General features: G+C 40.2%; 1 protein-coding gene across 1 annotated transcript in view; it reads left to right on the top strand.

The window, feature by feature from the left end:
- Positions 1-14,004, top strand: part of BMPR2 (bone morphogenetic protein receptor, type II (serine/threonine kinase)) — a 99,396-nt gene extending 85,392 nt beyond the window's left edge. The window contains exons 9-14 of the mRNA XM_009890241.1: positions 1,128-1,288; positions 3,051-3,198; positions 4,174-4,310; positions 8,799-8,971; positions 10,010-11,289; positions 13,026-14,004. Of these exons, the coding sequence (XP_009888543.1) occupies positions 1,128-1,288; positions 3,051-3,198; positions 4,174-4,310; positions 8,799-8,971; positions 10,010-11,289; positions 13,026-13,276 (2,150 nt within the window). The 3' untranslated portion in view covers positions 13,277-14,004. The remainder of the gene's footprint in view (positions 1-1,127; positions 1,289-3,050; positions 3,199-4,173; positions 4,311-8,798; positions 8,972-10,009; positions 11,290-13,025) is intronic.
- Positions 14,005-25,850: the final 11,846 nt, after the last annotated feature.

Here is a 25,850-nt window from a genome sequence, read left to right on the forward strand (position 1 = left end):
TCGCTGTGTACAAACGGTACTGCTGGACTTTGAATGTTTCAGTAGAGCACCGGCTGTGACAACATATTGATTTATATCTTTATATCTCTGCTTGCGTGCTTCAGCCAGCATTTCAGCAGCTGAAGTATCATGATTATAAAGCAGATATTCTGAGATCTGTGATGTATCAGGCTGCAGAATATGGCCTGGCACTGAAGTGTTAGCTTTTTGGCAGTAAATAAAAGGGTGGTAACATTAATTCTATGTTAAGATGCTAATGTTTGGATTAAAATTCCAAACTATATAACTGAAATGTTAAGCATCAACTCTAGCAAAGAATGACAACTGAAGATGCTGTTAAAAATGCAAGGCTGAAAATACCTAAATCAGTATTCCTATGTGCCATTGAAACTGCAGCTATCATCTTAACTTCATTTCAGAATGTGCAGACAGGTGTGTCCATTAGCAGCCAGAAAATGTGTAAACCTTCCATCGTAAAAAAGAGACAGCCATAGGCTGGTCTATGAATGCTAGGAAGGAACTTATGGAGTAGACTAAATTCCACAGTAAAACTGGTTCTATAGTCCTGGCTGCTTTACTAACAAAATAAATTGCATATAAACTGGGAACAACTGAGATTATTCTTTGGAAAAGATCAGATCCCTTGCAAGATGAACATATTCAGACTCTCTGGAATAATATTGTCTACATATCTTCTGAACAGGTTCCAATCTCAGTCATAATGTAGATAGTTGGTGCCGTATTTGACACAGGAGTGTGGATATGAAAGAGAGCATTTGGAATGGCTGTCAGGGCTGTGGCAGCAGGTCTATGCTTAAGTACATGATGTCTCCCCTGCCAAAATCATGCTGAAATATCCCTTGGAAAGAAGCTTATTGGCAAACACTAAAACTGTGTATGGCAGCAGCCTAATAAATTGTATAGATACGGTCAAACTTTGAATACCGGTCCATTTTGTATAGATAGCGTACTGTGGAGCTCATTATAAAGCAGCAAACATGTTATATTACTAAAAGATAATTTGATTTTCTCTTTATAATAGCTGAGCAGACGCAATGAGGTTCTCTCATTTTGCCAAACAGTAGAACTGCTCAAATAATAACAAGCATTTCCATATGTTCAAATAGACCATTACAAACCTGCAATATCCCATCGTGACTTGAACAGCCGCAATGTACTGGTAAAGAATGATGGAACATGTGTAATTAGCGATTTTGGACTCTCCATGAAGTTAACTGGAAACAGACTGGTACGCCCAGGTGAGGAAGATAATGCAGCAATTAGTGAGGTAAGTACAAATGAAGATAAACCTAGTGTATAAAGGAACACAAATTAGTGTGGAAGTAAGACTGAGAAATAGTGTTCACTGGTGTTACAAGGTGAATGTTACAAGGTGGTACAATTCCTGTAAGGGGGAATTGCTGCAATACAGGTGAGCAGTGGCTGAAATCTTGAAACTGGGTTTAGTCTCAAAACACTTGAAAACAAACTTAGCATTTTGAATGGTGACAGATTGGCAGCCCTGGAGACTGAAGCTTTCTGTGTGAGATACAAGAAGATGCAAGGTAGCTGCCATGTTGTTTGCAATGATGTGGTACATGTCCCTTCAGTCTTGTACTGCGAATATTAACTGAAGACCAAACATTCTTTGGTATTTTTTGGTGTTAATTTTTCTGAAATGGTGATATACCGCATTCTACATCTCGCAACCATTTTTCTGTATGTCATCTTCCATTTTCTGGACTTTAAATTGATACATCTGGGAGAGTAAGTGCATGTAGAAAGACATAGACCAACTGAGAATGAAAAGGAACAAAATAACAGGGGATGCTTAAAAAAGTACCTTATGGGAAAAGATGAAAGAATGAGGGTTGTTTAGGGAAGTAAAGGCAGAGACAGGTCTTCAAATATGTAAACAGCTGCTACAAAGATAAAGGAATAAACTGTTTACGTTCAGTGCGGACAGGACAAGAAGTAATGGGATTATGTTGTAGGAAGGAAAATTTCCGTTAGTTACAAAGAAGCCTTTCTGATCTGTAGAAGGCAGCCAAGGTCTGGAATGGACTGCTGCAGAAGGATATATAGAATTTGCATCATTTTATGAATTTAAGGAACAGATTGGGAAAACATCTGCTAGGAGTGGGTTAGAATGGATTCTGGGCAGAAGGAAGAAATTGATTTCTTAAGCTTTCTTTTTTATGGTGCTGTGATTCAGAGAGTGGGGGTTTTGTTGTTGTTTTCTTTTTGTATAAGCATAAATACACTGATACCTGAATATAGGCTACTGAAATACAGTGAGACTATTTCAAACTAAGAATGAAAATCCCTAATGATTCAGTATATGTGATCTTTTTGCTTTTACAGAAAACCTTTACATTTAATTCACAGAATGTGTTTTGCAGTGCTAATCACCTTCCCTGAGAAAGCAAGTGCTACATTAATAATACCTAGTGTACAGGTCCTCTTTTTAGATCTTCCCTTATTGAACAAACAGGGAAACCACTGTTTAAAATGCAGACGTATGGAATAGTTCTGTGACAAAATATTGTCCTACAAGTACTGATGAGTGATTGTGGTAATCTAACATATTTCCTAGTGGAAATACATAGATATCTTCCAAAGCTGTTATAACCTTTCACCACGGAAGATGTACTGCAGTGCCTTGCTGACAGTCCAGGAATAAAGAGAACAAGTTCCTTGTGTTCAGCAGCATCCTCTTCCATTATGATACATACCTTGGTGTTTAACAGAGTAATTTCAGGAAAAAAACCCCACACATTTCTACTCTATTGTATTGCATATGAGAACATTGAGTAAGGTCAAAGTTATTTTGTTTTGGTACATACAAAAAAAGTGATAGAGTAGGGGAAGGGGTTTGTTATGACTAGACTCCTGATTAGAAGCTGAGGACATTGATTAGAAGAGAACTGCATTTTCCTTGACTGTAGAAAATACCTAACAAAGTAGGGTATTAAAAAAATAAATCTCCATAATAAATTGAATATGGAAATTGCTTCCTGATTTGAAGCTTTGATTTTATGTTTTTCCAGGTCGGTACAATCCGCTATATGGCACCAGAAGTGCTTGAAGGAGCAGTGAACTTGAGGGACTGTGAATCTGCTTTGAAACAAGTAGATATGTATGCGCTAGGCCTTATCTACTGGGAGATATTTATGAGATGTACAGACCTCTTCCCAGGTAACTAAAAGAACTGGAAAAAAACATAAGTAGTAGAAAGTGGTACCAGCAACAAAAGCTACCCCCCAGCCATAGCTTTTTACAGTGAAGAAGGGACATAATTTTCTCAATTGTTTTTGCCATTAAGTCGGTGCCATCTAGTGTTCAAGATGATTGTTGTCAATACAGTGTATTGTATATGTCAATACAGTGTGAAGCATGGTTCATGCTGAAAGACTTTAAATTGCCTGTTTAAGCAGTTTGCAGGCCTCATGGTAAGTGCAATTTGAGCATTGTTATTATTATTATTGTCCAGAGTTTCCAAACATTGAGAGTTGGGCTTATGGCAAATGCAGTACTTTCAGTTCTTAGAACTGATAAAAGTGCTTGAAGTGTCTCTCAGACTTTCCTCATGAAAGAACAAATGGGAAAGTGCTGTGATTTAATGTAGCCTTTAGTCAGGCATACTTTTATTTATGCTAGTGATATTGAAAATTCAGGGAAATCCTTCATACCTGTAACATAAAACACGAGGAGGTAGACTTTTAAAATTCAACACGTGAGATTGTACCACAACCACCATCTTCTTCCCAAGATACAGCATAGAGTTAATCTGACATGCGGCATTCTCTCCATGGTCAAACAGTTGCACCTTATGTGCAGAGACTTGTAATCTTGCTGGGCTTCTTCCCCCAAAAAGTACATGAATGTATTCAGTCAGCAACATTTCACAGAAATTAAGTGTGATCCTCAGGCTCTAAGACGTTCTGAATGTGCCACTCAACCAGCAAAGTTTGAAGATGCTGTCCTTTGAGAGGTTGCTGAACACCACTTAATTCATTTGCAGTTAATTCAGCTTTTTATGTGAAGTTAGGCTTTGGGGGAAAGTGGAGAACATCTCGACAGACAGCAACTTTGATACTACCTTTCATCACCTGGAAGTCCTTGCTCTGCCTTTTAATCTGTGGTGTTTTTCTTTCTTTCTTTTGCTAACAGGGGAATCTGTGCCAGAGTACCAGATGGCTTTCCAGACAGAAGTCGGAAACCATCCCACTTTTGAAGATATGCAAGTCTTGGTGTCTAGAGAAAAGCAAAGACCAAAATTCCCAGAAGCATGGAAGGAGAACAGCCTGGTGAGATAGAATATTTTCAAAGAGGCAATCATTTAACCACCTATAGGGTGTACTCACTTCTTAAAAGCCATTTTTGAGTATGTTTTTTAATACCTTTTTTTTTTTTAATTTTTGTTAGTATTTAAAGACTGGGAGCTGCTTCTGCCTGGACTTCTTAAATATTGAATTCAGTTTTTAAAAAGCCATTGACCTGAAAGCTAGATTTATTTTAATGATAAATACTGTGATTATTATTGGATGCTGAAGTGTGATACACAGAAGATAACTTGTTATATTAATTGTTAGACAGTATCTGTAGTATTATGCATTGAAGCGCCCATATGTTCTATGTTTGCTGAATGAGAAACATACAGGCATTTTCTGCCTTTTGACATCTTATAAACTAGTAACACCCTATAATAGTTAGCAAAAATGTAAATATGCTCTTCCAAAACGAAAATCAATAAACACTGTAATAAACTTTTCCTGAATTTATATAGTCCTCAGAATTTGCAGAGGCTACAGCTTCTAGCAATCATTTCATTATAACTAGATTAGAAATTTTATATGGCTTCATTTGATCTGCAATTTTTATTTTCAAGACTATAAACATAGTAATGTTGTTTGTTGTTTTGAATTAGTATAGCTATGGCTTAGAGCATTGCTTGCTGCTGCAGGCCAACAAGTTACAGCAAGTCAGCTGAACTCTGGTAAGAGTCTCTGTGCTTGCTTTCATCTGCAGCAAAGGTGAGGTAATGCAAATCCCCTTAGCTTAGGGGGGGTTGTTTGTCTTTTATTACAAACAAAGTGAAATGCAAACAGTTACTGGGTTCCACCTGACACATGGTACATTCTTTAAACTAAAATAGTTTGATTGTGAGTATGAAAATGACACAGAATCATAGAAGCATAGAACGGTTTGGGTTGGAAGGGACCGTAAAGATCATCTAGTTCAAACATCACTTCCACTAGACCAGGTTGCGCAAAGCCCCATCCAAGCTGACCTTGAACACCTCCAGGGATGGGGCATCCACAAGTTCACTGGGCAACCTGTTCCAGTGTCTCACCACCCTCAGAGTAAAGAATTTCTTCCTAATATCTAATCTAAATATACCCGTCTAAAACTGTTATCCCTCGTCCTATCACTACACTCCATGATAGAGTCCTTCCGCATCTTTCCTGTAGGCCCTCTTTAAGTACTGGAAGGCTGCTATATGGTTTCTCCACACTGAACAACCCCCAACTCTCTCAGCCTTTCCTCATAGGAGAGGTGCTCCAGCCCTCTGATCATCTTGGTGGCCCTCCTCTGGACTCACTCCAACAGGTCCATGTCCTTCTTATGCTGGGGGCCCCAGAGCTGGATGCAGTACTCCAGGTGGGGTTTCATGAGAGCAGAGAAGGACAGAATCACCTCCCTTGACCTGCTGGCCTCGCTTCTTTTGATGCAGCCCAGGATACGGTTGGCCTTCTGGGCTGTGAGCACGCATTGCCAGCTCATGTTGAGCCTTTCATCCACCAACACCCGCAAGTCCTCCTCAGGGCTGCTCTGAATCCATTCTCTGCCCAGCCTGTATTTGTGCTTGGGATTGCCTCGACCCACATGCAGGACCTTGTAGTTGGCCTTGTTTAACTTCATGAGGTTTGCACAGGCCCACCTCTCCAGCCTGTCCAGGTCCCTCTGGATGGCATCGCTTCCCTCCAGCGTGTCAACCGCTCCACACAGCTTGGTATCTTTGGCAAACTTGCTGATGGTGCACTCAGTATTTGACTCTTATTTAAAAAGATACTTCTAGTTATTCCCTTACTGAAATTATACCCTTCAATCTTTAGAGACTTTGCTAGTTGATAAGTGTGTAGCTACTGTGCAGATAATGGGCAGCCTAAGGCCTCATCTGTGCTGGTACTTGTAAATATGTATGAAAAAATTTTCAGAGAGGAGCATAGCCTCCAGTATTAACATTGTTGTAAAACATGTTGTAACTGAGTTGAGAGCTTCATAGAGAGGTTCTACTATTACACAGTTTTTGCCAGCTGGTTCGGGGAAAGGGAGAGAAAAAAGAAAAAATCCACGCCCAAATTATACAGGAAATCAAACAGCAACTGTTTTAACTATAGCCATGTTGACAAATGCAGTGTTGGAATAACCAAGCTTGACAGCTGTTTTTGAAGACAGTTATAACTAAAACAGTTCAAGAAGGTTTGTTTTCTTTTGCAGACTACCGTTTTAAATGTTAATTATGTTCTAACAAGCTGATAGACTCCAGCGTTATTAGACACTGAGCTAGTAATGATCCCCATATTTAAACTGCCTAAAACATTCTTTGTGTTGCCAGTAATTTTTTTTTCAAAAATTCAAAATAATAATAATTATAATAAGTCCAGCTCTAAGGATGGATCTACACCATTGCTTTAAGAGAAAAGAAGAATAAATAAACAATCTGTAGCTCACTCATGGGTGTCAGACAACCTACTCCACCCTGTGCCAGTCTAGGATGACAACTGAATGAGCACTCTCGGGGAGTTATTGTAGAAAACTAAGCTCCAGATAACCTCACCCTGGACTTAGGTCCTAACCTCCTGTATCTAATGCTTGGGATAGAAGACTTTTGTCAGTTATTTAAAGCTAAGCTGACATATTGGGTTATAACACATTCATTCATGCAAATTCATCTATTAGAGAAATGTATTTGCCCTTTTCATTTGAGAAATACAAATAAAAAGCAATGTTTTAATTTTTAGGTCACATAATTAAGGCACTCAAAAGATGTGGAATCCTAAATTTATGATTACCTATGCAGTCTCAGTCTGTTTCTTGAACATATGTGTTATGATACAGACCTTGATGAGCAGTATTGGTTTTCACAGTATAAGTCAACGATCTGAGCAGATGATGTGCATAAAATAATTCAAGGGCTATACATTGAGTTGAGATGTTAGCACCATTCTTGTCTCATTTGCCAAAGTCAGGCCCAAGCTTGACTTCAAAGGTCAGGACTGAAGGATATTAATAGAATAATGCAGATTTCCTGTCCTTCCTATCTTTTTTATGAGTGCTAGAACTTCTAAGTAGTGCATTTTAGTATAGATCTTTTTGAACCTGAAATTAATAGAAAACACATTACTGTGGTAAATGTGTTAACACTGGTTAAATTTACTGCTGGTGAAACCTGTAGGGGAGAGCCTTACAGAGGGGCAAGACAGGAGAATAGGGTGTCCGCTGACTTAGATGCATCTAAATTGTGGCTATATCAAGTCCTAACAGCCAAATGAAGGCTTTTTATTCTGGGAGAGAAAATGGATCCAGTACACTATCCTGTCGTTGTCCCTGAGGGTGCTTTTGGACTCGTGTCCCTCAGGTAAGAGGCGTGTAGTTGCTTAGCTCAATCTTGGTGCTCTTCGATCTACTGTGGGAAAAGGAGATAAAGGGTTTGCTTGTGTGGGAGCTCATCCCCACCTGTGCAGCCATAGCTGCATCACTAAGCAGCAGTGACTTGCCAGATGCAAGCGATGCCAGGAGCCCGCTCTGTGGGCGAGGAGCTCTTGGCTAGCACACAGAGCTAGTCCTGGCTTTCACTGCCAGAAGCGAACAAGGCAGTTCTGGCACAGAGGCAGTCAGCGGGACCCACTGAAGGCCTTGGTGCTCAGCTGGGACTATGCACAGTCGTTGGTGCTGGAGAGGTTAAAGCTGGGCTGTAGATGTGAGATGTTCTGGCAAACCCTATCCTCCTATCTGTGGGCCATAGATTGGCAGCAGGGGCCCACAAACGTCTGCCTGGTTTTTGTACTCTGGATGCAGTGGAAGCAGAAGTGTTCAGTGCTCCTAATTTCAGTTGTCTCCTCTCCAGATCTCTGACCATATGGCAGCACGTTTTGGAGGTCTTGAGCTCTAATTCTGACTGCACCATTCACCCCACAGTGTGATGCCTGGAAAGTGTGTCTGTTTCTGTTTCTCCATCTGTAAAACAAGGGCAGCAATAATCTCCTCCCATAGCGCAGACAAATTCACTGGTATTTATGAGGCATTTGGATGTTACAGTAGTGAACAAAGGAAGGAAAGCATGATGAAATGAGCAAGGCTGTGTTATTTTGCATACAGTGCAGGGAAGCAAGGCAGGGACCATTAGCTGAATTGGGGGGGTAACAATGACAGCATTTCAAGAATATCATCAGTCCTTAGGACACAGCTTTCATAAGGCAGGGAGAGTGAGCTGAGTGTACATACATCAGAGGGGGTGGGTTGAAGGCTGTATGGACAATGGTGAATGTAGCTTTTCCTACATAATTGTCTTCCTAGTTGGGGTGTGTGTGTGAAGAACGGTAGTATTAGTCCTGCATATTGCTGTTTTTAGAGTAAACTAGCTTTGAATGAAATCTTCCATTTCTCTTTCTCACCAGCTTGTGACTATTTTCATGCGTACAGAATGCTGTCATAAAACAGTAAATAAGAAGCACAATATAAAGGGAAAATAATTTAAGATAAAGGGGTTTTTTTTGTTTGTCTCCTGGCAGGCTGTGAGGTCACTTAAAGAAACAATTGAAGACTGTTGGGATCAAGACGCTGAAGCTCGACTAACAGCACAGTGTGCTGAGGAGAGGATGGCAGAACTCATGATGATTTGGGAGAGAAATAAATCAGTTAGTCCAACAGTCAACCCTATGTCAACTGCCATGCAAAATGAGCGGTAAGAAGAGAAAACATTTTGTCTTAGTCAGCAGTGAATGCCCAATGCAATGCGCAGCTTACTCCGGGAAGGAAGCTGGAGCGTACTGCAAGCTTAACGTTTCTGCACCCGTGATGTGGGTGTGTGTTACGTGAGCTAGTCTGTGTATGGGTATTGTATGACATGATCCTGATTCCTTGCGTTTGTAAGATATGTGTCCCCAGAATTTGGGCACCTTTTATGTAAACAACTGTACTTCTCACAGAGGGGCCTTTTAAACCGAACTTGGGCAAAATGTCCAAACAGGCTCTTGCTAAATGATGCATAAAACTTCTATTTAAAATGTTCTTCTAAAAACTGTGAATTTGCAGGCAATATGAGTTCAGGAAATCACTGAGTCTCAAACCTGTAGCTTTTCAGTTAAACTGCAGGGCCATTGTCATTCTCACCCCAGTGAGAGAGATGCTGCGTGTTCTCTCCTTATATATGACCCAGAGGGAGCGAGAATTTGCAGAACTGACATTAGTGTTTAATAGCATACACTAGAGATCTGGATTTGAGAGAGGAGTAATGTTGCTGTGTGTGGCAGGGTTTATTCTACTGAAAAAAAAAATTATGTTCAAATTGTAGAATACATAAATTGTTAAAATAATAGACTTTTCATGGTTTAGGACCTTGTGACTTTTCCCTAGCATCACTTTCTCCATCTTGTGTGTTGAGTTCTTGTTGCCCTCCTTCAGCATCATTTCTCTGCAACTAGAGCATTACCTTAGCAGTGAACTGGACAAACAGCATATTGGACAAATAGAAGAAAATTAGTTATCCGACTTAGTTGTATAAGTAACATCCATGATGAAATTGCTGTCCTAGTAAAAGCAATTTTCTGCTACCCAGGATTTTTCAAGGAAGTTACTGAAGGATCTCAGTTTGTACTGTATCTGTCCTTATTTTATGCATGAAAAGAAACAGAAAGACGTTCAGCTCTCTTAAATGAGAAACTTTATAGTATGAGGTGTTTTTTACATATATGGTCTTAATATCACTTATTTTTTCTTAAAGGAATCTGTCGCATCATAGGCGTGTATCAAAGATAAGGCCATATCCAGATTACTCTTCTTCTTCCTACATTGAAGATTCAATCCACCACACTGACAGCATAGTGAAGAACATTTCTTCTGAGCATTCAATGTCCACTACACCATTGACTTCAGGGGAAAAGAATAGAAACTCCATTAACTATGAGCGGCAACAAGCACAAGCTCGCATCCCTAGTCCTGAGACAAGCGTCACCAGTTTGTCCACCAATACTACCACCACCAATACAACTGGCCTCACTCCTAGCACTGGCATGACCACCATATCCGAAATGCCTTATTTGGATGAAACAAACTTACATACTACAAATGTCATGCAGCCAGGTGGGCCCACCCCTGTTTGTCTGCAGCTAACGGAGGAGGACTTAGAGACAAATAAATTGGATCCAAAAGAAGTGGATAAGAACCTGAAAGAAAGCTCTGATGAGAATCTGATGGAACATTCACTTAAGCAGTTTAGCGGGCCAGATCCACTCAGCAGCACTAGTTCCAGCTTGCTTTATCCGCTGATAAAACTTGCAGTAGAGGTGACAGGACAACAGGACTTCACACAAGCTGGCAATGGTCAAGCGTGTTTGATTCCGGATGTCCCATCTGCTCAGGTCTATCCTCTACCCAAGCAACAGAACCTTCCAAAGAGGCCTACTAGCCTCCCTCTAAACACCAAAAATTCAACAAAGGAGCCACGGTTAAAATTTGGTGGCAAGCACAAATCAAACTTGAAGCAAGTGGAAACAGGAGTTGCCAAGATGAACACTATCAATGCTGCAGAACCTCACGTTGTGACAGTTACCATGAATGGAGTGGCTGGGAGAAGCCACAGCATAAACTCTCATGCTGGTACAACCCAATATGCCAATGGGACAGTGCCATCTGGCCAGACAACCAGTTCGGTAGCGCAGAGGGCCCAGGAAATGCTTCAGAACCAGTTCAGTGGAGAGGATAGTCGGCTGAATATTAATTCAAGCCCTGATGAGCATGAACCCTTGTTGAGGCGGGAGCAGCAGGTTGGCCATGATGAAGGTGTTCTGGACCGCCTAGTAGACAGGAGAGAGCGACCACTGGATAATGGCCGAACAAATGCCAATAACAACAACAGTAATCCGTGTCCAGTGCAAGACACAGCTACAGTCAGTATCCAGAATGTAGCAAGAAATCCTGGGCAGACCCAGGCTAGAAGAGCACAGAGGCCTAATTCGCTGGATCTATCGGCCACAAATAGTTTGGATAGCAGTAGTATGCAGTGTAAGTGCCTGCAGGACTTCAACAGTTTCCCTGACACTTTTTTACTTACTAACTACGTATATCTGCTTGAATAGAAAATACTTCTGTGTCTGCTGTCCCTCCTCAAAGCATACTCACTAAATCCCATATAAATTTAATTTCTGTCAGCACAATTTCAATCTTCTGGATTAAGTGCTGTCTCCATCATCTCCAGCACATGTTAGGTCACTTTCTTCCTTCCACATATATGGAATAAATCTGTCCCTTTATAACCTATCTGCTCTGACTCTAGGAAGGGAGTAATTTCTAACTTTCATTATTCCTTGCAAGGCACCTACCTTGGCAGCTACAAAGCATATTGAAAAAGCTTCCTATTTCTTCCTTCAGGGGCACATTATACCTTCTTTTCCTTACTCTTCCTCATTCTCTTAAGAGTAGCTGGCTCTAAGATTAAAATAATTTATTATAATAACTACTTATATACTTCGTTACTTTTAAAGCAACTGATTTTACTGTATTAGCCCAGCCTAGACAGTCAGGCATCCTCTACTTTGCTATCTGAGCTCCCATCAATTATAGCAATCCTTCGTCAGTTTACCATGTACATATTAAAAATTAATCAACGTAGTTAGAGAAGGAAATTATTTTAATAGACTCCTTCAGAGTAACTGCCTGAAGAGTTTTACAGCCAAGATTTAAGAGGTTACAATGGGGCTCTCCTTTTTACGGTAAGAATATAATCAAGTAGTTAAATTAGGTACATCCTCTGAGTTTGTCTTTGGGCCTGTTGGAGATGTTGGAAAGGCTTCCTAGTGTGCATTTTTAAGAAAATATATTTCCAGAATGCACTGTAGTCTTTGAAAGGTGCTTGCAAACCTCTGACTATGTTTAGACAGATGCTGCGATGCTAGTGAAATAATCTGGGGTGCCAGGCATGTTTGAAAAGAAAAGGTTTAGAAACAAACCAGAACAGATCTTTCAAGAAATGTAGTTGAATATTCAGCAGGGGAATATTTAAGCTTTCTTTTTAAGTAGGAAATGTTCATTTTTTGTGTTAACATGCCTTGATTTGAAATCTTATTAAGGTAAAGAAAAAAGATTATTGCAGTAACTTTCTTTAACTGAAGGTTAAGTTAAAAGAAAGGGTTTGAAGGTTATGTAACATGGAAGTTTTTTTAACAATCAGATTTCTACTGCTGAAATCTTTTCATGATTTAAGTTGGTTTTGCCAGTTTTGCAACCCAACATCCCCAATCCTGACTTACGATCTTAACAGAGAACGGACCATTTTGTCTCCCAGTGAAATGTTTTGCCAGGTGAAGTAGGATTAGGGGACCTATGATTTAATAATGCTATTAAAAGTTCAGCCTTTGCCGTCCTGTAGTAGCGACATTTTTTTGTACCTCCCATTACAGGTAATATAAAATACTATGATTGCAAAAGCCCCTCAAATGTCAAATGCTGATTCTGCTGTTTGATGCCAGTGTGCATTCAAGGTAACACAAATTACTTCACTGAAGTAATTTCTGACAGAGAACAGAATCTGACCTCTTGTTTTAGTGGCAGCTACTGTAGTTGATACACCTGTCGTGCCTCAGCCACACAGTTGCTATTGTGTGATAAGATAAGATTTTGTTCTTTTGTTCTGTTTTGCATGAGTAACAACCCTGGACTCTCCAGTCTAATCTTATCTTCCTCGTAATACTGTTTTCTACTCTGTTTTTGTTTTTTGTTTGGTTTTGTTTGTTTGTCTTCAGTAGGTGACTCCTCACAGGATGGCAAATCGGGCTCAGGAGAAAAGATCAAGAAACGTGTGAAAACTCCCTACTCACTTAAGCGGTGGCGTCCTTCAACGTGGGTCATCTCCACCGAGCCGCTGCACTGCGAGGTCAACAATAATGGCAGTGACCGGGCAGTTCACTCCAAATCCAGCACTGCTGTTTACCTTGCGGAAGGAGGCACTGCCACCACAATGGTATCTAAGGACGCAGGAGTGAACTGCCTGTGAAATACTTTAAAAGCCGACAAATGACCTTTTTTTTGCATTATTTGAAACAAACATGCAGAAGACATTTTAAGAAAAACTGCTTTTTCCTCCTGTCAGCAACCCCTACCAAGGACTCGCTTTAAATAGATTTCAGCTATGCAGAAAATTTTTAGCTTATGCTTCCATATTTTTTTATTTTGTTTTATTTTTTGAACGTTTTTGCACTTTTATTTAGTATCGCTAAAGTTAAGTCTGTCTGTTTTGACCACGGAATATATATATGTGTATCAAAAATGTGGTCTCAAAATATTTTTTTAAAAAAAGTAACAAAAAAGTATTGCTGATAATCAGTTTGGACCAGTTTCTTAAGGTCACTAAGATCATAAGCAGACTATAAGACAGGTTTGACTGCAGTGGTGTCTTGTAACCATGTTTTGATTTCTGTGCACAAGCTAGTCTGTATATTTCTATGTTACAAAGTGTATCCTCTTTTGAACCCCCCATTTTTCTTGTGTCATGTTGAAATGTGCAATAGTCTATAGTTCACAGTATGCTTTATTGAAAAGTGTGTTTCTAAAACTGCCACATGTTCCCCTTTTTGTATTTGTTAATTTTTCCCTGACAGTTGAGCAGCCAGCCGGTCATGACAGTGAACTTTGCATAGCGTAGCCAGCTTGAAGCAGCTGCCTATATCACATTGTGCTCTGAGGTGACAATGCATGAATTTTCCCCAATTCGAAAGGGCTTTTAAAAAGAAACAAACAACAGAAGAAGAAAATTCTGAGCTCAGTACCTTTCCTTTGATCCTTCCAAATCAAAATGTGTTTCCTTTATGGTAGTAGATGCCAGACTCAAGTTCTGAATAACAAAACGTTGAACAAATGTAAGGAAACAGTCAGCCATTTTTTCCAGTTTATTTTGTGTACAGTTTCACTCCCTGTATTTATTTAAAACCTTATTTAGATCATTAATTATGTACACTGAAAAATACATTTTATTCAGAAATCTTCATTACTGTCATACTTAAAAGCTCTAGTGAAGATAGGTTGTGAAGGTATTTTGTTTACACAGAGGGGAAATCATGAATCTTATTTGGCACAAACCAGTTTTGCGATGAGTCACAAATCTTTCCTGATTTACCTCCTTACTGACAGTCTGGAGTAAAATCAGCCCGATTACTTATGCAGGTAGGTTCATCCTAATTGACTGTTGTTGCTGAGTTGAGTTGAAACTCGTTCTCCCTTCAAAGTTTCTAGAGCCTCTCATTCATCTTGTTAAAATTTATTGCATGCTTTTAAAATTCATGGTTATGAGTGTTTGTGGGGGAGGGTTGGGTTTTTTTCCCCTCTGCTTAGACCCTTCTTTCAGTTTGTATGCACATTGATTTTAGATGTCAGTGAACATGAATGTAGTATCTATTGAGATTAACTGGTTTTTTACCATCTCAAGTAAACCTTACCTTTTTTTAGAATGATTGTTTTTACTGTCTATTGAAAAAAAAAAAAAAAATCCTTACTGGTCAGGACCTCCTTCTGCCTAAGAAATATCCTTTCACCTGAGACGCATTCTTTCTGACTGAAAAACACTTCACTAAAAACTACTTAGCTAAAAAAAGATACAGCACACGTCAGTCTTTGGTATTGAGTGAAGTTTTATCACTGTATCTGAAAACTGGTGATGTTCAAAGAAAGAAAATATATTCAGTCAGCCTGCCAAACTCCTATGGCAGGATACTGGCAGCAAACAATTGCCTCCCCAATCCTGCCTCCTTTCAGCTGACTGAAACAGATGCTCTATGCTTTCAAGCTCATTTGTTTCCTTGCTGTTATATTATCTTTCCCCCCTGAGGTAAACTTTGCCAACCCTGTTCTTCTACATCTGATGATACAACTAGCATCGTATATGCCTTGCTACATCTGATTCTTGCTCTTTCCCAAACTCCCTTGTTTATGATTTTCTCTTGTAATGCTTCTTAATGTTTCTTAGATTCTCCTAGATATCTCCAAGAGATAACTATAAATCCAGACTTTGATTAAGTGTAGTTGTAGAAATATGAGGCATGAGACACATTTTGGGCTCCCTATGTTCTTTAAACAGCAGTTCAAGTAGTACCTTTTGTTTCTGAGGTGTAATTCTGTTATCCACCTGTATAAATACACAGTTGTATCTCCCCTCTTCAAAAATACAGCCTTTTTCTGGTTTTACTTTTAATTCACTCTCCAGCTTCCCATCTGCTGCAATCTCGCATCCCAGATGTTGAAAACCTGCCAGTTGCTCAGCTGGGTTTCAAGACCTGAATCAGAATTTTTGGCATTCTGTTCATAATGCTGGCTGTGGTTTTCTTCTCTTGGCCTTCTTTGAGTCTCCATTTGAAGTACGGTATGTTGTTTTGTGGCGATCACTGTATTACGCATATTGAAGATTCTTCACTCCTTTCCCAATGACTTTTTGCTTTGCCTTTCATGTATCATCCATCAGCATTTCAAAATGTGGGCTGTGAATCATATTTAGGACACTCTCATCTAACGTGAAATACTGGGGAGAGAAAAGTTACTTGCTCTGGTTACTGCTTCTTTCTGCTAAGACAGATTTGCACCAGTCTTCTAGCCTTTCTTTTCAGGCCAGTCCTTTCTAAGAAATCCAACTTTCTCATGCTCACTGCAATCAAAATCATTTTAATACCAGATGAAAATGTTCTCTTAGTTTTCCATAAACATTCTTAAAGCAAACATAATACTTTCTTTTCCTTTATCTATTTCTGTCACTGGAAGGCCTTTGGGATGAATTATAATTAGTAGAAAGTATTGGCTTTGTAATCTACCATGGCTAAATGTAATTTTTAATGTGATAGAAATATGTACTTCATCACAAAATACCCTATAGATTAAATAGAGGGAAAAGTATTTCTTGTTAAAGGTCAGTCATAACAAACTCTTAAGTAGGGACCAAAATATTGTAATAATTCTGCACAGCTAGATGAGATCAGATTAGCATTTTCATTTTAATGCTTAATTTAGTAATTACCTTTTTTGCTCACAGCACATAATCCAATCTCCACAGAATACTTTCTCTGTAAATTAAATGATATTGAATTGTGTCTCATACCATGGGGAATCATCTTTAACCAAACAAAATACATGTAAGAGAGAGAATTCTACAGATCAGACACATGGATAGTTGATAAATGTACTATAATCAGGGGAGACAAATGTGTGGGGGGTTTTTTGTTTTTTGGGTTTTTTTTAAAGAAAAAAGAATAATGATGAAAATTGATAATTTTCTATCAATTTCTCATCTATATTGCAGACAAGATAAATATAGCAAATGAAAATAGATTGATAGTGTAAATACCTATGAATTGTGCCACTGTCAAATAGGCAACAGTAGAATATTTGCTAAGGTAATTTATAATGTATAATTCAAGTAAAATGTTAGAGCAAACATTTGTGATGTTTGTATATATAAGCCCAAATCTAAAATCTTACTGGTTTTAGAAAATGACATGCTAGTAGAAGCCAGAAGCGTTGCTTAGGTTAATGCATCGTCTCTCTTTCTGTTTCCTATAATAGAGATACTCACCAATGTAACATGGTTTTTAGAACGTGAATTCTAACCATTTGAACAGACATGCCTCGTAGTCGGATTTATTTTCTTCTAAAATTGATATTTACAAGTCAGATTATGTGCAAAACTTCCCCTGAATTTGCTAATAATACTGTATAGCTTCATGTGGTAAACCATTAGTATTAAAAATGCCTTTCTTGAAACCAAGGTGCACTTCAATTGCACAGCTAAAGGTAAAGGAATTTCTAGTTTAAAAGAAAACCAATTGATATTGTCATCATTAGAATATTCTCAGAAACAAAGAACATTCCCATTAATTTTGCTTTTTTACTGCCATTCATTTGTGTCTTGTTTCCACATAGATAACTACCTAATTTTCAAAGGCAACACAGTTTCATTTTTTTTCAGTGCACTGGGGACAAAACCCAATGCAAGATGGATGCTGGCAGGTTTCAGGAAACAAACAACAAAAACCACCCACCTTATAAATATGTTTAGAAAGTACATATCTTCCCATCTGCCAACTTTCTTTAAAAGAAATCTTTAATCCTACCTGCCTCAGAAAGGAGAATAAGGAAGTTCTGTATTTGTAGGGAATAGATTATTGGGCCAAATGTAATAATAATGAATTGTTACTTAAAAAATGTACATGTATACATTGTATATGCCATAGTTTCAGTGTTCAGTGCATTTTGCTCTAATGATACTCCCTTTTTAAAGTTAAAAAAAATATAGTCCACTAATATAACATTACCAAGTCTATGTTCCGATTATAATTTTCTTTCATGAAAAATACTCAAGTGATTATAGCCATTCTGCCATTGAAATGTTATTATGGAAAGTTCCAGCCTAATTAGGGAGATTTTTAGAATTCGCATATGCAGTCAATACAGGAGAAATTAATTACGCTGTAATTTTTACTTGTATAAAAAATGATGGCAGTTCCCATTGCTGAAACAGGCTGTTCTGTTTTTAAGTCATAAAAATAATAATTGCTGAGCACAGTAGCATATACATGACCTGATGTCTAATGGGAAAGTTTGGAGCAGCTTATCAAAGAAAATTGAAGTAGGATCGATTACTCTATGAAAGGTGGATTATAGACTGGACAACTTAGTATTTTGCTTAAATTTGGGTTATTTTAATTTTTCTGTCTGGTCTCCCACTATGCATTTTATTGGATAAATATATTAACATCCTTTTTTTAATGTGCTTATTATTTTTTGTTCAACTTTAAGCCTTTCTTCAGTGAAAAAGCTATACATATGGCAGTGAAAAAATATTGCATATTTTTTTATGTAAACTCTGTATGTATTTAGATGCATATGTATGTTGTGCGTAAATTCCAGGATTAAATTCTGTGAGTTACAGCATCAGATGGTAGCACTGGTAGCAAATACAATGTTCTTTTTCATATGCCATTTTTAAGTTGTCTTTAGCACATCACAATAAAATTGGGATCTGACTGTGACATATAGTCCAGTAGTGCAAGATTTCCCATGACAGTCTTGTCACTGATTGTTTAGGTGGAATGGATTTATAAGAGAGAGAGAAAGCTGGGAATGCATGTGACAAGCTTTATCTGAAGCTGAGTAATTTAAGATACCTCTCTTTAAGATGAAAAAAAAAAACCAAGATACTTAATACATGGTAATTTTTACAAGACACTCTTATGTAGTAGCTATAGTTACGTGTGTGGTTGCCATTTAAACATAGTATTTCTGTCCATTAAGTCCAATTACATTTTAGGCTTCAATATTGTCATATAAAACTGTAGCTGTAGAAATACATCCCTTTTTGATCCCACCAGCCACCCACCCCCCAGTAAGTTCAGTTTTTATATGAAATAGTAACAAATCGGATTTCTCATTTTGAGGTTTCTCCTGTACTGACTAAAACTGGTAGCAGAACTTCCACTTCTGCAGATAACAGATTTGGGCACTCTTTCGAATCAAAATGGGAGTTGTGTTTGGCAGAAGCCTGTCTGAGGAAATGAACATCTCATCAGCTAGTGCCTGAGCTGAATGCTGTTGAAATCAAAGAGGAGTCTGCTATTGATTCTGAGCAAGGGTGGGTTGCGCTCTGCTGGCAGTGGTTTTAAAAATTTCTTGGGAGGATTAGCCCCGGGAAAGCTAAGGTGGAATGTGGGACCACACTGGTGAACCCTGGCTACTGTCTGGAGGGGTGTTGGCTGATGCCTGAGTTCAGGCTGTCAGGCTATGACAGTACCAGTGCAGCTGTGGTGACTGTCGAGAAGTGGAACTGCACGAGTGGGAGGTTTCGAGATAAATCCTCATTTAGACCAAAGCCCTTTAATGTTGATCTGGGTTTCATGCAGGTCTGACTTAGTGGCTGCTGTGGTGCGTTACTAACGTGAATTTCTTTTTATGCCCATTTCTGTTAATTTCACATTTGTGCATAATAACCAGGAACTAGTCAAAGTCACATTCATTTATAATGTAATTGCCATATTTTTAAAAGCCTGTTGATCAGCAATTGTGTAGATTTGCAGGTCATTCAGTTGGTTAACTTCAATGCATACGTCATACTTCAACAGATGCAGTAACTGTCACAGTAAGGAAGGACTTCTTCAAAGTTCTTGCAGGTTTCTGCAGATACATTACAAGAGCATACATCCATCAGGGGCATAGTGTCTTGCCTGGTACCTGTTTTAAAGCAGAAATAATTAGCCTTTATAACTTCCTAGTTTCAAGGTCTCCGGAAAGTCCATTTCTGTAGCCCATTCACTTGTTTTTCAAGGCAGAGCAAAGATGTGAGAGGTTTATTTCTAGAGCACTTGATTCACTTTTGTTGTGCTTCATAACTGTATCATGAAGTATCACACTTCAACCTTGTTTATTCAAAAGGAAATGAAATAGTTAATGTTTCTGTAGTTTGTAAAAAGTCACAAGAACAAAGAAACACGCAAGTCCGAGTTATAGCTGCCTTTCATTTGTCACTTTTGAATTTCCTGATTTGTGACTCTTCTCTTTCACACTGTTGAAATGTATTTAAAAGGGTTTGTATGTAACGTTTCTTGTCTGCTTTTTGTCTCTAGAGGAAAGTGTGCTCTATTCACATTTATATAAGCTGGAATCATATTTTACAATCGCTGTTGATTATTTTCCCCTCAAATGCAGTACAAGAGGAAAATGAACACGGCAAAGACTGATTTCTAGGGTTTGGTCTTCTGTAGAAGCTGAAATAAGGAGATGTGAAACTGCCATTTTCCTTATGAAAGACTGTAAAGAGCGCATTACTTTCTGAGCGAGCTTTTCTGGGGAAGAGGGGGAGAAACCCTAGAATATGGAGTCTCATCAGAACCCTTTTGTTAACGGGTATTTTTGGTTTTTTCTCTCAAATGACTGAGGAAATATCATGTATGAATTTATAAATAATTGCTTTCAGTTATTTCTTTTGTATAAGCTGCCCAATACCCTTGCTATGCTGTATAAGTTGTGTATCATGGAACAGTGTGAGTATGAAATAAAAAGCTAATTTTTGTTTTTTAATCATCTGTGGATGCCACTATGAAAGCTGACATTGTTAAAGCCACTACAGAGTTTTCTATGAATACTTGTAAGAATTGCTTTGTTATATATAAACCTAAATAAAGAGATTGTATTGATACAGAGACATTGGATAAGAACATTTAAAAGGCTATTCTTTAGGTCTACAAGAAAAGGCTTGCTGTAAAATGGTGCATTATTCCATTTATTAAAGATCATATTAATGACAAAAAGCATGGTCTTTTGTGGGTTTTTCATGGTATTATTGGCCATGAGTAATAAGACATGCTGCCAGCAATGAGAGGAAAACCCCTGTTGCAGCTGTGTTTTGTTGGTGGAAGGATAAGGAACTACTTCATTACTGAGGGCAAAGTAGGACCTTCTGACATCTTAGGCATGTGACAGATTGCACACTGCTTTGTTGTCAGATAATTTGAAATAATGAGAACTTGTCATTGCTACATTAATGCAGTGCCTCTGCTTGCTTTTTTTGTCCATTCTCAGTGGTCGCCCAGTTAAGATGCTTGTATTGGCAGCTAAATACAGTTTTGTAGGTATTTCAAAGCAGTAGCCTTTGCACACCTCTTGCACACCTTGTCTGTCTGCCAAATGTTTAAATGCAGAAAAACAAAAGGGAAAATAAAAAAGAAAACGGGAGAAAGAGGCATTAAACTAAATACTTTTCTCCTTCACTTTTGGTTGGGCTGCACTTGGGTAGGGTGCAGGATTGATGGCAGCCAGGGATGTGGGAGGAATGCAGCAAGCAAGCACCTTTGCAGGTGGGATAAGAATTAAAATAGCAACCCGCTGTCCTTCCCATGCGAACTATTGCACTCTTTTCCCTTCCTGTGAGGAGACAATGTCATGGCATTCTTAACAAGCAGGATCTTTCCCAGCCCATAGCTGCTGTCCTGTCCAACAGAACTAGAAGAGATGAATTAAGTCAGAAGGACCCTGCTAATTTCCCCTGCTGACTGGCCTGACCCAGGGGTTTGCCTGCTATGCCACCTGAAGGTAAGGTGCTGGGGAGAGACAGGTCTCTTCTCCACTGCTGTCTCCTTTGCTTTGCTTCCTGGTGTTTTTCAACTCCTGATGCAAGAACTTCATTTTGAAGGAGTTTGTCTGGGTTTTTTTTACTTTGCACTGAAGAAAACTTCCTCTAGCTTTCCTTCTTTCAGACGTGTTTGTGGGGAGCTCCAAGCTGAGCCATTAACAGCAATCACCACCATACAAATGGCAGATACACTGTACCTGTACACAGGTGATGCTGTTCACTTGACTCATCTCCTGTGAGACCACTGGTAAGTGTGAGAGGGAGTTAGTGCCCCAGGGCTTGATTGTCTCTAAGGCTGGCATCAGGATGCTGAGGCTTTAGGACGTGGATGCTTGTCCATGTGGAGAACAGAGGGAAATGAATTCAAAATCATCCTGAGAACTGAGTATCAGCTCCACTAAGTCACCTTCCTTTCTTGACAGAAAATGTTAAATCTTCCCTTTAAACGAGCAATAAGCCTCATCATTCTTTCCCTTTCTAGCCATCCAAATGCTAGCTGAGCTCTGAGGCAGCCATTGTCCTCAGTTCTCTTTCTGGAGCACAAACAGCCGTGTCGGCTTGGGTTGTGCTACCACTGCACTGCAAGCTCACTTGGGCAGTGATCACCACAGCTTTGAGGCAAAGTCTTACACAAACTGCAATTAAACTCAACTTAATGCCATGTCACCGGAGCAGTGAACTCCTCTTTTCTTCGGTTCCTTTCCCAGTGTTCCTGGGTTTGCATTGGCCCTGGGAAGGGGTTCCACATTAGCACCAACTCCCTAGCATGAGCATCACAGACCCTACAGTGCAGCAACACACATCTTGCACCTCAAAGCAGCAAGCGCTGTACTGTGAGACCTCACTGTTTCCAGCACTTTCTGCTATGTGGATCAGCAGCGACCCATTCTGCACCTCAGTTGCTTTGTTGTTTATATCTCTCCTCCTTACTTAAGTCTTGTTAATTTATTTTTCTGTGTCCACAGTGACTATTTTTGCAAGCAAATAAGAAAGCGGTGCAAGTCTTATACCTCTGTAGCCAAAGAACTACCTCCAAAATGCAAAGAAGGAAGGGAGACAGAATGAGAAGCTTTATTTCTTGCTGTCATAAATAAGGAGGAAGCAACAAACCAGGGGAAGTAGGGTATGGGTTGAGCCAACTGCCTGTATGGCAAACCTCCTCGGCCCTACAAATGAACCTAGAAACCCCTGGCTACAGGGAGGGACCATGACAAGCCTCGCTTCCCCTGCGAGCAGGACGGAGACTCCATGTTCGAGGCTGGATCTGCATCTACCACGGGGGCTTCTGCCTCAGAAAAGGATTAGGGGATTAGGAGATTAGGACAGTTATTGACAAGGAGAAGGTCCCTCCCTGAAAGAGAGCACTGTGGTTACATGCAGTGGCCTGCTGTTGGCTCAAGATGCTGAGCAACACCAGCTCACAGGAAAGAGAGGCTGGCTATCTGGGTCTTAGTACCTACTTGTGAGGCTTTAAGGACAGGCCAACAAAGCTCTGTATCCACAAACCTCAATGTTGGGAGCTTTTGACCTCTGAAGTCCTCCCAGGAACAGCTCCAAGAAAGCCAAATTTCATGAAACATAGAAAGGTTTAGGTTGGAAGGGACCTTAAAGAACATCTAGTTCCAACCCCCCTGCCATGGGCAGGGACACTTCCCACTAGACCAGGTTGCTCAAAGCTCCATCCAGCCTGGCCTTGAACACCTCCAGGGATGGAGCTTCCACAACTTCTCCGGGCAACCTGTTCCAGTGCCTTACCACCCTCAGCGTGAAAAATTTCTTCCTAATATCTAATCTAAACCTATCCTCTTCCAGTTTGAAGCTATTCCCCCTCATCCTATCACTACATGCCCTTGTAAAAAGTCCTTCCCTAGCTTTCCTGTAGGCCCCATGAGATTGTAGCCAGAGAGAGTCAGTGAGGCAAGGGACACCCAGAGCGCTGGGAGTCCTGTGAAGCTCTCATTTCCCTGGGGCACACCAGGCTCCTGCCCTGCATTGCAGCTCTGCCTCAGGAATAGGGGAGAGAAGCTGGTGGCAGCACTGCAGCAAGCTGGGGCAGGATGCTGACCTGATCAACCCAGAAATAACAAGAGTTCCTGCATGCCCATTCCACCTTCACTAGTGCCCTGGACAGAGGGGCTGCTGCCACCAAGGAGCGCTGCGGGGGCAGCTGTGACAAAAGAAGTAGACACCCTAACACCACCACCCCCCAGCCAACAGCAAGAGCAGCCAAGTCCTGCCCTGCCCCGGCAGGTGTGGCTGAGACTCAGCCTCAGGCTATCTGAGGAGCCTTGACTCAGCTCTGCAATAACAAAGTGTTACTGGTGAATTTTACCGATATATTTTTTACTGGGTGTGTGAGCTACTCTGGCTTAAGAAATAGTCTCCTCGTAGATTTTCCTGCGTGACCTCATATACTCACCTCAGCCAGCTTTCTCCTGCAGAAATAACAACCACTTTTATTCAGCTTTTGCTTTGCTAATGGGAAATGAAAGTAAAACAACAATAATTATATTCCCCTTTGTTCCAGAGCAGTGATGCAGCTGCAGAACGTACTTTGTGGAAGGCAGCCACGTCAGTCTTCCATTTGTTTCCATTCAGGGTTTTTTCCCCATTTACTTCTTGCTAATTCTGATGTTATGGAAATTCTCCACGTGCAGGAGATTATCGACATCTGCTCACTGCCATGACCCAAAGCATGTTCTATTGGATACGAAGGTTAATTTTCCACAGGCAGGAAAACTTGACTATACCAAAATGTTTCTATCTGTATAAATTCAGCTTTTCATGTTAGCCTGAAAGGTTGTCATTCTCAATCCAGCAAGGATTTGAAATGGTTTGATTCCTAGAATATAAATGCCACACTCAGGTCTTCTGCTTTTATGACGGGGAACTTCCTCTCTTCAGCTCTCAGTACCACAGGGAAAGTCTGCGAGAAATCCACAAATGGTGATGCGAGCCAAAGTCATGCTTTGGGGATCACTCATGCCTCTTTTACAAAGACAACGGATAATGCTGCCTGAGGACAGCTGGTAGGCTCTGGGGCAGCCCTGTCTGTCGGGAGTGGTCTGTGGCAGATGATTAAGGAAAGCAGGTATTTACTATGCAGCGTCTGAGCAAATGGCATTTCTAAATGAGGCTCGCACAGGCACTGGAAAAACGCTAAGGATGCAAATATTGAGAAAGGTTGGAAACACCTAATCCAGGTGCATTTAAATTCCTGATGGGAAGGACAGGAGCTTCCCAGAACCCTCTGTCATGGGCCAAGCACCTTTTGAGAATGAGGACATAGACCCAGTACAAAGCAGGCATGGTTTGAGCAGGTGACAGGCAAAAGCCAGTGGGTAGTGTCTCAAGTGCACAAGGTGGATTTTGCAGAAGGGGAAGGAGCATGGGGGGAGGGTAGAGATATTTATTTCAGGCACCGGCAACACAGTGGGACTCAGCATTTGTCTTCGGCCCTATTTCTTTGTTGTCCCTGCCAAGTGCTAATAGGAAAAGATAGTGTAGGGCATTGTGGTAAAGAGGGTACAGAGGTTGTATAACTCATTTTACTAGTGTCGCTGCTGGCAACAGGCCTGCAAGCAGCTCCTAGGAATGGTACAAGCTTTTTTGCTTCCCCCTATCGCTTAGTGCAGCCTTTGTTTGCAAGAAGTTCATGCCACAGGCTATCAGGTTTCCTAATTGGAATGACCAGAAATATGGTATTCATAAGGTAATTTTATGTGCATGGACCTGAGTGCATAAGAAGTGAGGTTGGTTTGTGCTCTGTTCCTGGTTTTGTTACTGATGATCAGTCTGCATTTTTTGCAGAGGCTGATATTTTACCAGTCTGCCATAATATTGAAATGATACCTGTTTTCTCAATTTCTTTCGCCCTCTTTCTCCCCCTCCCCCTTTCCTCTTCTTGGAAAGGCAGTAATTGAGCCCTGCAGATATGTTGTAAAGAGTTCTAGCACCTCCAGGTCTCTGGATTAGTTAAAAAATGAGATCTGACACAAACCATTGTAGGAAGTCGTAGGTCAGACTCCAGTCAATGAAGTAGGTGTTACTGCTGCATACATCGGTTTAACCGGTGCAGCCAAGGTGTGTATGGGTGGCCAGAGGATCTCCTGCAGGATGGAGGCCTTGTTGGATCTCTGCTGAGGTGAAAGGTATATACTGGGAACCTGCGTTTCTGTTGCCATGCCAAGAATTCTCTTGCAGGACCATTAAAAATTCTGTATCAGGCCTCAGAAACAGCTGGCTTAAAATCACTATTAAGCAGGCTATTTTTATTTATTGTCTACTTCTGGAAAACCAGAATGCAAGTAAATCATGTGTTTCAGCTTTACCCTGTGATCATCAGGGATAGAAATGTGTTTTTAAGGCACAGGCAGGCAGAAGTTCCCATCTGCTTACATAAGCCATGAACTGAGATTGTAAGTGAAACGTGGGGTATTTGCAGCCAAACAGAAGCAAAGCAGCGGTA

This window comes from Charadrius vociferus, unplaced genomic scaffold (assembly GCF_000708025.1).
Source record: "Charadrius vociferus isolate BGI_N301 unplaced genomic scaffold, ASM70802v2 scaffold147, whole genome shotgun sequence".
Classification (NCBI taxonomy): domain Eukaryota; kingdom Metazoa; phylum Chordata; class Aves; order Charadriiformes; family Charadriidae; genus Charadrius; species Charadrius vociferus.